This window comes from Lissotriton vulgaris, chromosome 2_1, assembly GCF_964263255.1.
Source record: "Lissotriton vulgaris chromosome 2_1, aLisVul1.2, whole genome shotgun sequence".
Lineage (NCBI taxonomy): Eukaryota > Metazoa > Chordata > Amphibia > Caudata > Salamandridae > Lissotriton > Lissotriton vulgaris.
The window spans coordinates 1,433,185,803-1,433,201,476 of NC_141687.1; the positions used below are offsets into that span (position 1 = coordinate 1,433,185,803).

The window sequence follows — 15,674 nt, forward strand, 5'->3', positions numbered from 1 at the left end:
GGGTGATCTTTTAGCTGTCCGGGATGGCTATGGCGATGTCGGTGGCGGAGGAGGCGTTCATCCAGGTTTCCGAGAGGAAGGTGCCATCCGGCGAGGTTGTGTCGAGGAGGTCGCGGCCTCCATATGAGAGGCAGAGGGAGGGAGGAGCAGCTGGGAGGTGGGAGCAGGGCGGCCAATAGGAGAGAAGGGGGTGGGGCCGCAGGGGCTCAGCGGCCGGAGAAAAAACGGCAGGAAAAAGACGACGGGAGAAGCGGCGAGGTTCACGGAGGGAGGGGGGGATGACAAGAAGGGGCGCAAGAAGGGTGAGAGCACAGGGGTGCAGCAAGAAGGGACAGCAAATCCAGGGTCAACAACTGAGCTGCGGGTGATATAAAAAAAAATTGTTGACAAACAACCATACAACAATTAATATATTCAAATCAAATGAAAAGTGGTTATGAAGGAAACCCATGTATTTATATGTACAAACTGGCATATAGACAATGCCAGACCCCCTTCCCACCCCATTAACGCAAGTACCCCAGTCTCTCAGGGTAGGGATCAGGCAGATAGCCTGGTCAGCAGGGACACCAGTCCTCTTAGCCCCACCAGCTGCATTCTCCAAGCTGCTTTAACTTTACCTCATTGGCTCTTGCTCACTCTGTAGGAGGCTGGATCGAACAATTCCTCCAGAGGTTTTGATAGATTACATCAAAACTTTGTTTTGCCCAAATTGGGGCTTTTCAGTCAGGTTTAGCTTCGCTTCAATGGCACAGTGAGCACAGGATCCACAGCTGGGGATGCCAGTTGCAATGATGTATGCACAAAAGTGATGGATGCCAGCCTTTTGTAGGATCCCTAAACAGACAACACTAAGGAGGGAAATGCCTCTAAGAAACTGAAAAGCCCTAGGAATGTGCTGTGGCTCTATTTCTTTTAAGTGTTTGTTGGAAGAATCCACTTTTTGACAAAACAGGTGAGACCTGTCAAAGGGTATATTCATAAGGAAGGACTGGAAATACACAAATAAATCACAGAGGACCACACTACTCCAGTGTGCTCAGCCTAAGCAATTGGTAGTGTCCAGGCCAGCACACATTACGTATGTAGCGGCATCCTGGCCCTCCTGGATGACTTAGGCCGCACATCTTCAGGTTCTGCCAGCAAGGTCTCACTGACATGTCGAAGGGCGCAGGTATATTGGCCAGGCAAACAACTGCCATTAACGGATTTTAAGGCTAAGCTGGACGCTGAGAACATTTGTATGATGAATTACTCAATCCTTTTCTACTCTATCATGTTAGGGGAAAGGGGGGCAGGGTTGTATGATCGCAAGGAAAGAGTTGGGATTCACCTTGCTGGAAGAGGCTTGAACGACCAGACTCTTTGAAGTGGGATGCCAAATCAGGAAACCAGGGTCCCCTGACACAGGCATGTGTCATCTGGCAAACTGCCAGTTCACCAGTGGGCATGAACAAGGCGTTGTCCATGTGCCCATCTATGCATCAGTCAGGGCTTCATTAAAGGGCAACAAGGGCTCAGAAGAAGCTTGCCCCGGTTGCAGGACCTCTGTAAGGAAATTAGTTTTGACCTTCACAGAGGTAAGTAGCAGACCGCCGCTACATGTCTAATGACCACAGTGAAGGAAGCACAGTCTTCTGTGGGAGGCCCAAAGGGAGAAATCAACACAGTATCAGAGGATGTATCAAGCCCATTGGCCTCCTGCAAGACCATATCCAAACTGTCATGGTAGTGTAGGGGATAACACATCCCCATCATCAGCATTGTCATCGCCAAATGGTGCAAAACTCAAGGCAGAATCTGAAATTAAAAGCTAGTGGTGCACCACAGGATAGCTACACTGCTTGGGTAGTGTTCCGTCAGAATCAGACTGAATGAGGACTTGGCATGTCAATGAGAAGTTGAGACCTGAACTCTGTCGAAACAGACGATTTAGGCTTAGTCAGTCACTGAAATCAGTAGAGCATCCTACTCTGGCACTGACGGCGTCAATACCAGTGTTGATCTTTAAGGTACTGGCGCAGATTTTGGCACTGGAATGGAAGTTGGTACCAATGCCTGCACAGAACCCGAAGTGGATTTGAGGGGCACAGATGGATGGATCTGCCAATGGTAACCTAATTAGAGGCCCCTTGGGCTATAAGGTGCTCAGAGGTAAGCAGAGGTGTGTTAAAGATGCCCAACATGGCTTCCCTGAAGGTCTCTATCGCTCGCAACGTCACCGATCATCTGAGGAATTCAGGGTGCAACCAAGCCCTTTTCCGAATCTGTTCTTCTCTAGATCTACAGTGAGATCAGGTGAAATGTAAACACCCTTGCGACTTCTTTAGAGAGAGAAGGGGGTGGGATGGAGCAAGTCCCGCTTGGCATTCTTCTGTTTCCATTCCAGCTTAGACCTGGACTTAAAGATTTTGCCTACGACTATGATCTGCTGCAAGAATGGTCTTTGGAAGAGAGTCTGAGCTTTCGACTTTGAAATGGAATGAAACTTGCAAGGTTTCCTTTGGTGTTCGGCTATGCAGTTTCACTCAACGGTGCGGAATAGCCTTCAGGTTCATGAGGGCAAACTCCTCATACGACGGAGTCATGCCCAGAACTCAAACATCAACGACATATCTCTTGGGGGGTCTGTCACAGATATCTGTATGCAACAGTCCTTGGATGCTTTCAATCCTACATTCACTTGAGGGGGAACAGTTTCCTTGCACAATACTTTTTGAGAAAATATAATCTCGCAAAAAGTTCACTAAACAATGATGAAAAAGAAGAGTTGACTTCCGGATCCGCATCATACGGCCCATAAAGAAAGGGTCTGAAGACTGCATGCAGGGGTAGTATCTATATCTGCTCCACTGCAAAATTTCCAGGGAGTAACAAGATCAACTCTGAGCCACAAGATACCACAAACTGGTGAGCTGTGGGGATTAACTGTGAAAGGCTTGGTCCTAGAACATTAGTAGGTAATCACAAGCGAAACACTTTTCCAAGCAGATTAGGTTTGTTAGGAACAAGCCTGAAACACTGCAAAAATGATGTTTTTTAATTGCCTTAACCTGATCTAATCGCCCAGTCTGCAATTTCAGTGCTGAACAAAATACATAATGGAAAAGAATCTGGCAAACCAGTTAAGCTTTTTTATTGATGAGGCACCTTCTTCTAGTTGGAACATTTTGCCCCAGCTAGCTTCCAAACTCTTCAAAACAGGAGAGAAAAAGTTAAATGCTGCTTTGACAGACATTGCAGGGTTCGACCTGCTGAAGATGAAGAAGTTTAGCAACTTTAGGTAAGAAGAAAGGACCAAGAAGGCTGCTAAAAGTGGACCCTGAATCGAACACTGGCCTAGAAAAATACCTTCTCTTGTCTTGGTTAGTCACCAAGGGGTCTGCCTCTCCATCTACATTTAGCACCAGCTTGATAGCCACATTTTTCTGAAGAGGTTTCCTGGGATTCACACATACTGCACGTTCATAAAGTACTCCGACAACGTGCCCTTCAAAAAGCATACTTCACCCATAAGAATTCATATTTTTGAAGGTTTCCTGACTTTGCCTTTTAATTCTGTAGACAATTTGGGCCCTGTCCTACCGAATACAGACATTTTTCTTTTTTAATAAAAGAGCATTTTATTGTCTTACATATTATTCTTAATTTTCTGACCAGTTATTACGTGTTTAACTTCAAAATGCTTGCACAGCTAAATTCGGTATCTTTAAATATCGTAAATACATTCTCATCCGGCTGGTTGTTACACATTTTCTAAGGATTGCCTTTCTGCTACACTGGTTCTTGGTCCTTTTACATATCTGCCCGTCTCAGATAGGTTGACTAAGCAAGAGAACGCCAGTGAGCTCAGTAAGAAACAAAAACATAACATATTGAGCAATAAAAGACAACTTAGGCGACAACAATTATATATTTGCAGATCACCAAATTAGAAAAAGTGAAAATATAAAAAAAAGGCAAAATTTTTCTTTAATTTAAAACCACATTTGCTTACTTCATTGTGAGATGAAGTCTGCAGCAAGAAATGTTGCAATATAACAAATACAGTTAAAATAGTATATATTCTCGCCTAAAGTACTCATAACTCATTGTCTGCAGACATGGGTGCATCCTCTGCCGATGTCATTCTTCTGAGGTTACATTTCAGGTCACTGCAAAAAACATACTTCACCATTATATGCTCACACTCGCCAATGTAGGAAACATGCAAAAAATGCAAGACTAATTACATGAAAACATGCATCTTAAGGCACAACCTTTCAAAGAACTTACGTTGCGTTACTTCCATTTCTGGCTCATACAGGAACATTTTATTACATGTGTCTCCTTCACAGCAGCAGAAAAACACTTCAGGGCTTTCTTTTTTTTCTATACATTCATTCCTAAAAACATAAGGAAGACAAATTGTCACCGAAAACGTTCAGCAAAACTAAACGTTTCACTTCCTTGGAAGAAGATATATGATTTAGGTTTCTTTGTGCTTAAGGAAAATATTACAACGGGAATTTCTGTGTACATAATGCAGAGTAGTTAGTGCACTGTAGATTATTGCATCGACTTAAGTAAGGGGTAGCATGGGTTGTTAGTAATCAATGATGATCACCGAACTCTACTTTTGTTTGTGCATTCATGCCCAATATTTTGGGTGAATTTTGTTTAGGAGTGGTTTTGAGAGACAGGAAAGAATTGGAAGAACATTCTGAATAACCCTTGAGATAAAGATTATTTAGAATTGTAGTTTGTTGGTTATGTCATTTTATTTGGACCCAAAATGACCAATTCTGGACCTCCTAATTTGAGATTAGTACACAAAACATGCTGGCCAATTTACTTCCAACAACCGTTTTTTAAAAAGAACAGCAACCCGCAAGCCTTCCTTAACAATATTTTACAAAAGGTGAGTGGAATACAAGCAGGTCATGGATATTTTCACAGGGAATCTGTTGCCCTGAAATCTCAATGATCTGTGTTTTCTGAGTCTTGTTTTGATAATATATTCAACAAAAAAGAAGCCATTAGTCATTCTTATCAACAGCAGGAGTAGGGGTAATCACTCTTAATGAGTGAGGGTGTGGATCACATGGTCAGACCAGTTGGCTAGACTGCGATTTGAGGAGTCTTGTCAAGGTAACCCCATGGTCAATTAGAGGAGTGACTTTGTGGATATATATAGTCTTTTTCTTCCATGTTAGAGCAAGTAGCAGTCCTAGCGGTTCAGGGCAATGAGGTCTTCAATCGCTGTAATGAGTCAGGCTACAACAACGCATGGAGGAGAGGCCTTTTACTTTCATCTTGTTGGGTGCCAATGGCTTATTGTTCAAGTAAGCGTTCTGGCATATCAGGAGCCCTTTCAGACTGAGCTGAGGGCACAGAGAGCGAAAGGCAAGTCTTATGATAACTTCTTGCGTGGTGGCACCTACAGAAAAGGACATTTATGGCTCAAGTGTGAAAACTGTAGGGGGAGCGGGATATTAAAACATGGGAAAGGGGTGCAGGGTACTAGTGGGGTTGAAAACAGTAAATGCACTATGTCTGCCTGACTCCTGCTGTGAATAAAACAGTATTTCAAGCCAATGACCTCGGAAGAGGGGCTGGTCTGAAGTAGATTTATTACTGCACAAACTGGCAGTAGAGAGCAAGCTTTTCAAAGCATGGCAAAGCAAGGCATTGGCTCATGCTGCTTTTCTCCTTTAACTCTGATAATGTAAGACGTGTTGGTTACGTTGTATGGTATATACAACCATAACAGTATGTGGTTTTTCTATGGATCTTGTTCTCTGAGGGGAGAAGTGAAATTATTAGTCCTATTCTGCATCTGATACTGTATGAGGTAGCTCTGAACTGAAGCTCAAAAAGAAAAAGTAAAAGTCTAGTCTTCTCTGCTTCCACCAAGGTAAGGGCCTCCAATGTTGGTTATAGCACCACATTAGATGAAGGCCTACAGGCAGAATTCTACCTGTAGCGATTAGAAGGGTGGTTCCACCCCAAATATAATCTATCCGATAGGCACAGAAGGCTGCACGAAATTTAATACTCCTAATCTAGCACGGACATGCAAACTGCAACTGGTCAAATGAACAGAGGTGCATTTCATTGTAAATCTAAGGGCAACAAAGATCAAGACTGGGGGAAAAAAAAAACTTACCTATCATGGCAGTTAACATCATCCAACCAGCACCCTTGTTTCACTATTTCAATTGTCCCAGAAATATTCTTCCATGTAGCAAAACAGTGCTGCTTTTTGTCTTTATCACCATGACAGGTTTCAATGCCGCTGCGATTTGTCTTGTCCTTTTCCCAGTGTGAGTTGTAGAACATGCACTTCTGAGTTTCCGACCTCCCCAGTATGGCTCCTGCATAAATGAAAGGTATTTCAAAGGTTAAATTAAACAATGACAAGGTTTCTCTGGTCCAGCAATATAACTGTTATTTGACACAATTTCCGTTTTACTTCAGTTATATATACAACAATATAAGCTGGCTCATTTAATTCAGATAGAGAGTAATTAATACTTTCTCTAAAGGTTGGAAAAGAAAACAGAGAAAAGGACTGGCCTCCTTTTAGAGCACGCAGGAAGGAGTGAGTAAACCCTACTAAGACCACACCTAAAAATACAGATAGCAAACAGGAACAACATGTTCTTGGAAACACGCCCACATACATATACAACTTAACCAGGAATTGCATACAGTAGACCAACAATCAGGTATATAGGTACAGCAAGTGATTACGGGGTGGATGAAGAAAATAACTATTATGCCATATGTCTAAAAGGCAACCATTTTATTTAAACTGCATTTCTACAGTGCTTCAAACCCTTGATGACGCGCTGAAGCACATTAGTAGACAGGCTACACATGTTGCCGTGGTAGAAAGCTTGTGTGGAGGAGCGATGATTTGCACAGTTGGGCCTATGGAAGACCGATATTTGGCATCATGCACAAGTGGTCGGAGTGGTCTGTTACCCTGTCTGAGGTCCCTGCGTCTTGGTGTGTAATGATAGGAGACAAACAGAACACATGCAATTCACAATTTTTTTTATTTAACTGAGCGGATCACTCAATTCACCCAAGAGGGCTGAAGGAGAAGTCCACATCATGCATTGTATATATAACCAGTTTGGCAGATTCCCTATAAATTCCCACGGAAGAGGCAGTTGAATGACTGCAATGGCAATGGCGGTATACAAGATCTTAATCATGTCTTGATTGTGTGTCCAGCACACTTCACTTAATACATCGCAAAAACCGAAGGTATGGATTTTTACAGTATAAAATCGCAACAGCAGAACAGGCCCGCAACTTTCTTTTGCTCCCCCCATCAGAACTGATGTGCTTTAAATTTTTTCGCTTTTTTAAAGAATTTTTAAATGTTTATTAAAAAATTAATGGGCTTGGGTGAGCCGTAGGTCTTCCAAAGTATTGTGTGAAATTATCTCATGTATTAGCACTTTCTTAAACACTTTAGGCACATTCATCTGTTGCTAAAGATGATAATCAACATTTAACCCTTATTGCGTTGTAGCATATTTGCAGGATAGTCAATTTACCACGTATATCTCCTTATAAACAAGCTGCTAGTTAGTCACTTGTAAGGAAGGTCCTGGAATAGGGTATCTAGCGCACTTGCACTTTATTTAATGCATTAGCACTTTAGTTAGTACTTTGTAAAATATTTGCTGCTATTACTATTCCATGTTCATCTCCTTAAAAAAGTTTAACTGTATTTATAAATAGATATGTGTATATTTGATGATAACTGTACTTTTTTTAACTATTAGCCGCCCAAATGTAGAGTCATTTATTAAACTAGGGTGATAGCCAAAAGTGTTTCCTATCGGATAATAAGTGTTATTGCCCGCAAGTGTACTCTAAGAGGTTTCTATTGTCTACCGAAGTGACGTATATATTAAGGAAAATAGATTACTTACCTCTGGAAGATGTAATTTAGGAAAATTGAAGTTTTAACTTTCGTGTTTTAGAAACTGATTTTTTCCGTCCACCGTAGTGAAGAGTTTAATGAAGAAAAAGTGATTATGTACCATTGGGTGTAATTTAGGAAAATTGAAGTTGTGATTTGTTGTGTTTTTATTCATTGACCTGTATGAAATACTGTTTTATTTTGTATTTTATGTTGGATTCCATTGAATTCCAAATCACCAAATCATAATAAAATTAATTGAATTGACTGTCAATCATGCACTGTATACAGCCAGTCAATTATCCTGGAACATAAACTGGTATCCAAAAGGCATGCAGAGAAAAAAAATATTGGCACAGTAAAAAGTTTAAGGTGAACCTGGAGCTACAGAGGAGGGACTCGCTGAGAAAAGCCTGGTAAAGTAGTTAGTCCTAGAGCAATAGGAGTGAGCCTAAGCATGTGCACAGGTAAAAGATGTGAAAAGGTAAGAGGGTCCACCCAGGAATTATAGGAGAGCGATGCACTGGCATACACTGGATACAAGCACCCATCATAAATGATGCATTTACAGAGAGATAGATGCACAAGAAGCTACCATGACATGAGAATCCACAGGGCATACAATAAAATTTTACTCTGCCCGTATGGGGCAGCATTTGAAACTGACCTCGAAGATGCGCGGTTCAGATGCTCCGACCAGGTGTGTCCATGTCAGAGATTTTACCTTCTAATATTTCTTTAAGTCACAATCCACCCACAGGAGTCGACTTACTTCTAAAGCCCCCCCCCCCCCCCCCCCCCCCTCATCGAGGTCCTCAGAGATTTCACTTGGGGCCACACATGGTGGCAAGGCATAGGCTGACAGAACGGTCCAGTCCAGGCCCAGTTGCAGGAAAATACCTCTTGTAGCTCGGTCCACGTCTTTGTCACAGGTACAACAGAGAGTCTAGTCTTTTAAGCCCTTCACATGTCTCAGTCAACAGGTCAGTCCTCTTCTGACCTTTCACAGGTCCAGGAGTGTTCTGTAGTGGGTGCATGCCACACTTATGCCTAGCAAAGCTTGTGGGTGGGAATGCTCTTGAGGGATGGTTCCCATGGCCAACCCTTGCCTATTTGGGCATTTGTTTTTTAGATTTTTTAGATTGTCTATGTCTTCGGCCACACTAAACTTGGGCTTTGAGGACTTGGGGAGGGGGGTGGAGGTGGGGGGGGGGAGTCAAGTATACTATGTAATCCTAGTGTCCCCCAACATCTAACACGAATATACAATTTTAGGCAGTTCCTGTGCCCACACCAAAATCTGGTTTAACAAAGCAGGGCTTTCAGCAAACAGACCGTGGATACACACATCGTTTTAGAATTCAGATTCACTTTTTTGAAGTGTTCCCCAAATGTTATATGTAATCCCAGCAGACCAAACAGGCTGTGACACGCTAATGTAAAAAAAAAAAAAAAGGCCCACTGTGATTGTGGCCAGACCGGCTGGGGAGACACAGAAGGGTCCTGCCCAGGTGTCAGCTAACAGCCCGTGACAAGGGAAGCCTCTTTGAAGTATGTCCCCAAGTGTCATATGAAAAGCCCCAGCAGACCGGTCAAGCAAGATGTGACATTCAAGCTGGAACTAACACCTTAATGTCAAATAGGATCCTCACAGATACCCTTGTATATTCGGTCACATTCAGGGGGGTCATCTCTGTCAATTTAGGTCAGCCTATTATTTTTCTCCTGGGAGCAAGTTCACACCTCATTCACACATATTTAAATGGCATTAGTAGTTGGTCCAAGTAGGAAAAAAAATGCAGATTTAAATTTCAGGGACTTCGGGCAGAGCAAAAGTAACATTTTAAAAGTTACTTTTCCATATTATGTAGCACTGTCCCAATTTCACCATTCCATTGGATTTTTCTAACTATTAAAATAGTTTTTTTAATTCTTTTTCTAGCTAGTCCCATTCCCGATATACAGGGTTAGTATTGCACCCCAGTGTTTTCCTAAGGAAAAGCCAAAACTGCTATAGTGAAGATAGCATTGAGGGCATTTTCACAGTAAGGACATGTTCAACATTAAGCTTTAAATGTCATACTTTTAAATGCCAAGCTTCCTGCCTTAAGGGCAATACGAATTACCAGGGGGTGACTAACATATTTAAAAGGAAGGTTTAGACTTCTCAAAAAGGTTTATTTTGATAGGTCAAATTTGCAGTTGAAAGATTCACAGCCAGGCTACTGGTGGTAGGCCTGCAATCATGTCTACTTTGTCACTGTAGTGGATGGCACAATGGGTGTTCCAGTCCCCTAGTGACATTTAACCTACAGACCCTGGGCGCACCTTACCACAATACACTAGGGGTCTACGGGTAAGTAAAACATGTCAATCAGGAGTATACCAATATTACTATTTTGAATGGAGAAGCACAAGCCCTTTACCAAAGGTTAGGGTTCAGTAAAATGGCAAAAAGTGGGGTGACGTCTTTAGAAGATTCTTGCCTCCATGATAGTTTTTGATTAATACTACTTCTGAGCCTTGTAAATCAGCTGTTCATAGTTCTTAATGGACTATGAATATGGTATGGTATATATGGTAAGCATATTCACGACAGTATAGTGTGTGCTACATATGCGTTTAATGCTTTACATCTGCGATTTTCTCCACAAACCCCCTCTGAATACTAGGGAGACAATGGTTGCTGAACACAAAAGGCGACTTTAAAGGAGTTTCTAGAAAGCCCAAATTAAACTGGCAAGATGAAAAGGACAAGCAGAATGCAGTGGCGTAACGAAACTTGAGGGGGGCCCGCCTGCAAGGTATGTCGAGGGGGCCCCCTCGCCCGCAATGGCGGCTGGCGACATTTGAAAGTGGTGAGGCGTAAAATGTGTTTTGTAATGCACCACGGCCAGAGCTAAATATTTAGGAACTGGGGAACCAGGTTTAATTCTTACTTGAATTGTCTGTATTTCTGGTTATATCAGTTAATTTCACATGAGTCTATAGAAATAAATGTGACCATGTGTTATGTAACTGGTGCTCATAAAGTGCTCTATTATGTCGGGTCGAGTTTGTGGTATATAAAAACTGCAAAAAGAGGTTGAAAACAAAGCCTTAACATAATGAATGACAAATAGATACTCATTTAGTGGCTTATTTGTACAAAGCGAAACCAGAAAACATTGATAAATCACGGCTACCCCCACTTAAATGGTGTGATCTTAGGCAAATATTTGATTTGACCAAAACTCAATTTTCTTCATTATCACGTATGCCTGCATGCACTTTTAAATACAGGAGTTCAGAATATCAGTTGTACAAAAGGTGTGGCTAAAAAGCCAAAATATTATAAAAGCTTTACTGTCAGGTAGCTACACATAAAATTAATTGCAACTTAAATGATTTTTTTTTAAAATGATAGTGGCAAGTGCACTGTAGTACATTATGAAAGTCTACACTGCTGAGGTCTGTGTGTAATCAGACAGAACCACATAATTACATCTTAGTGCAGTAGAGAATAGTTACTTGTTTATTTCTAGTGCCACAAGGTCAGTCTGTGACAGAAAGCACTGAGATTATGTAATTCACTTTTTAAAACTTGCAGTACGCACAGTAGAAGATATGCTGCTACAAAATTGTGGTGTTTCCAAAATATATATATTTTAATAATACTGAGACTGTACTTACATTTTTTTTTTTTACAGTACTATCCCTTAAACACCACGCTAATCAAAAACACTCACTGACTGAACAACTCACTTGTTAACTCTTTGCACTACCACTCAAAAAGAATGTCTTTCGCCATCACAAACCTTGGGTTTGGCCTTGGGAGGGGTAGGGGGGGGGGGCGCTGTGGGGGCTGCAGGGGGCCTGTGTTATGCCTTTAATCCTGACCCTCTAAATGCAGAGGATCGTGTGTGAAAGATAGAGAGGGAGAGAAAGAGAGAGAGTATGGAAAAGGAAGAGGGCGCGAGGGAAAGGAAAGGAAGAGGGAGAGAGAGAGGGCCCAGACAGGGATGTGGGCATCAACTGGAGCGATTGTGCAGGAGAGAGAGAGTGTGTCTGAAAGAGTGAGTGAGTGTGCAAGAGAGGAGAGAGAAACAGAGAGAGAGAGAGAGGGAGAGGGAGGGAGGGGGGAGAGAGCGAGCGAGAGATGGAGAGAGAGAGAGAGAGAGAGAGAGAGAGAGAAAGTAAAAGTCTGAGAGGGAGATGTGGAAAATTAACTCAAACTTGGTGAACATTATCGGCGTCATCTTGCCCCTTTTCAAGCCCATTCGTGCGCGTAAGCGGCAGCCATTTTGAACGCCATGGCCTCCCTGCCCCTCGCTGATAGCCAGCGCGTCTCTCTCTCCCTTAACCTCGCAAGCATTCCCCCCGCACACCGACAACCCCCGCTCTCTCATGCCCTGGGTCATAAACCCCTCTTCAGCGCAGCTTCACCACTGAATCCCATCCTGTTCCCAGCGCGACACCTCCCCTCATTCCTTTCATGGCCTCAGATCCTTTTGATGCAAACCCCCTTTTCCTGTGTCCCCGTTTGTCTTCCTTGTTCCCAGGCCGCCACCTGGCCCTGCGGATACTGTTTATTACCCCGTACAGTAGGAAGCTTCCCCTCCCCATCAAAAGACCCTCGAGCCGATCAAAGCCCCCACTCTATGAGATCCGATCAACCCCATGCATTCCGTGAATCGGCGGAATGCCCTGCTGTGCGACAACCATCACCTGTTGTGACCGGGGTGGGGAATCCAACTGTAAATGTATGTGGGAACGGGCCTGAAGGGGAGATTCCGAGGATGTTCTTTCTAATACTAAAGTGTTGCGAGAATGTGTTATGTGCAATAAAGGTCATAAACCCTAGTATAAGAGGCCAGGCCTCAGAGATGTGGTTAGAGCACCTCGTGACGATACTTGCTGTCTGAATTGATGTGTTCTCCTCCGGAGAGAATAAAATCCTCGTTTCCTGCCTTCCAGTCTCCAGCGCCTGCTTCTTCATTGATTAATATTGGTGGGTCATAGAGGCGATACCGCCGGGCAACATAAAAAGGGTTTTTGGTTACCGGTTGTCTTTGGAACCCCTTTTTAACAATTGGCGCCCAACGTGGGGCCCATCAGCGACTCGTGGATCCAGTGGGAGAGGTCCTGACAACAGAGTGAACGACTGCAACGATCGGAAGGTACCCTGTCCGATAGACCCTTGTCTGACAGCCGATCATCCGAACTTCACTGGTTCTGAACAGACCTCTCTCGAGTGATCTGCGGTCCTGACTGGGAACCATCAGGAGTGCCACGAGAAGTACGAAGAGAAGAGGACGATCGGGCGCTGGATTCGGAAGACAAGAAACTGTCCATGCGGTCCGGGTAAGGTCGTGTAAACACGACGAATTGCGAAAGTGATAGATAATTGAAAGTGATTGATAATTGTTGAGAAAATACTAGTATTACTTTTTGTTAATTTATTGGAGATTCACTGTCTACAAACGGAGAAACAACAGGCTCTCCCTTTATAAACAGCGAAGGATAGGTACGCACCCGTCGGACCTATCTTTCTCCCCCACTGAACAATTGCCCCTTCCCCCCATTGATTAACTGTTATACATTGTTTTCTGGAGATTCTCTGTCTGCAAACAGGGAAAAATAGGTCCCCTCTTTACAGATAGTGAAAGGGTAGGTGACGCGAACCTTTGCGAGCCTACTTATTCTCCCCATTGACCATATTGATTTTTTATTTTTGACCTAACATTGATTGCTCAGAATTGGTTCATGAGGTATTCACTACGTGCAAACAACGTAGAATAGAAATATTCTATCTAGTCTTTGCACGCAGCGATAAGATAGGTAGTGCTGACTATTATCCCATTGTGATCCGTCATGCCTGTCTTCTCCCCACTGGTTAGTAGCCTGTTTAACCCGGACCGCTTATTAGAGATGAACCATCCGGCTCCGCTGGAAGGCACCCCTAATAAGGACATGTTCATGAAGCATGGATTAATCGCTATAGCCTATAGTGAGCTGTGGCATAAATATACGAAAAAGGATCGAGAAAGACAGTGGCCACTGAGAGGATCCTTTGATCTTGACAAAATAGAAACGGTAGAAATAGCCCTTCGTAGGAATAAAACAACACCTATTATGCTCGATAGTCTCGGTATGTGGCGCAAAGAAGCCACGCGACGAAGGGAAGGCGACGAATTCAGAAAAGGTGAAGGGACACGACGGACAACCCTCCAAACGTCTAGTAGGCAAAGGGAAGGGCCAACGATGGCACAATTCCGAGGAATAGATATGAAAAGAGAACGGTGTAAAGGGGTGTGCCGACAAGTCAACCCCGGAACACAACGACCCGAAGGTAATCCCCCGACACTGCGCACAGGACGAACAGATCTAAAACAAAACCAATGTGCTTTCTGTAAATGTCTCGGGCACTGGAAAGCCCAATGTCCGACTTTGCAGAGCATAGGTAAGAATGGAGGGTCGACAGAAAGGACAGGCCGACAGAAAGGGAAAAGGCACGAAATAAAAACCAATCAGACTAGTACGGACAGGACAGATAGAACCACCCCGTTTGATTATGCTCGATGGCACAGATTTCGTCAGACCGATTTTAATGACATGTTAGAGTTTTGGGACTGATTGCTCTCTGTTACTCCCTCACTCTGAAAAACCAAACACAATTACAGACCAGTGTAAACAACCCCCCGTTAGAGAAAAGACTCAAGGAAGCCAAGCGTCTATTATATAAACTTAGGATTTAATTACGGTAAAGAAAACACACAACCAACGGTAAATAGAATAACTAGTAGAACTCTCTCTAAAACAAACTTTACTAATAGGAAAAATACAAAACATTATGCTCACTCCGGAAGTCCTCCAATGTAACAGTTCGATGGTCCCGCCCATCCGGAACACATAGCACGTGTGGGGCGGGGCCTGCCAGCAACCATGGGCCAAAAAGAGATCGCTGGCGAGAAGGTCCTGGAGGCTCCACCAAGCAGGCAATGAAATGGTCTTTCCATACTACCCTTCCAGGGATGGCGTCCCCCGGGCCGCGAGTAGGGAGGGGGCGGCTGCAAATGACCCCCTCCCTCGTATCTCCTGGTCCGGCCATCACGAATTCCTCCATCGAACGGATGCAGGGTGGGCAGGGAGGAAGAGGCGACGCGGACGAGCCTCTTCCACCTCCACAGGTAGGAGGCTTCCCTGCCCTGGTCCGGCGCCGATGTCCTCCAGCCGGGCGACGGCCATATACCTACGCTGCACAGGACACATAATGCCCGACTGGTATATTTCCTTAGCACAGGACATACAATGCCCGGCTGGTATACTTGCGTAGTACAGGACATACAATGTCCGACGGGCATATTTACGGAGCACCGGATGTACAGTGGTCCCCCAAGAGTCGGAATCAGGGGTGTAGGGTGGTCATCATGTGCGCCCCGGATTCAAAAGGACGGTGTAGGATGCGCCGGGAGAGGGAGACGGCACGAGTGAGCCTCCCTCACCTCCCCAGATGAAGGCTCCACTACTGCACCCTGGCGCCCCGAACCAAAATGTCCTGCTCCAGCAGCATGATGCTCTGTCTTTCGCCATCACAAGAAGTTTCTTCCACTCCTGATGGATACGGCAAAGGTGGCTGCCACAGGGTCTCAAAATGGCGTCTGGGCCCTCGAAAGGCGGGTCTAGGCCGCTGGAGTAACTTTGTCCGAAATTGCAACTCGGGCACTTGCCCACCTGGGCGCAAGCCCCCACCATCGACAAACATCCCCTC

The 15,674-nt window shown here is 44.1% G+C and overlaps 1 protein-coding gene across 2 annotated transcripts in view; it reads right to left on the bottom strand.

Annotated features, from left to right (window-relative positions):
* The window catches only part of ACVR2A (activin A receptor type 2A), a 294,834-nt gene that overhangs the window by 204,012 nt on the left and 75,148 nt on the right, over positions 1-15,674 (bottom strand). For both annotated transcript variants that reach the window (XM_086957266.1, XM_086957265.1), the window contains exons 2-3: positions 6,149-6,356; positions 4,276-4,385 (exon numbers count right to left, since the gene is read on the bottom strand). In XM_086957266.1, the coding sequence (XP_086813392.1) occupies positions 4,276-4,385; positions 6,149-6,356 (318 nt within the window). The remainder of the gene's footprint in view (positions 1-4,275; positions 4,386-6,148; positions 6,357-15,674) is intronic.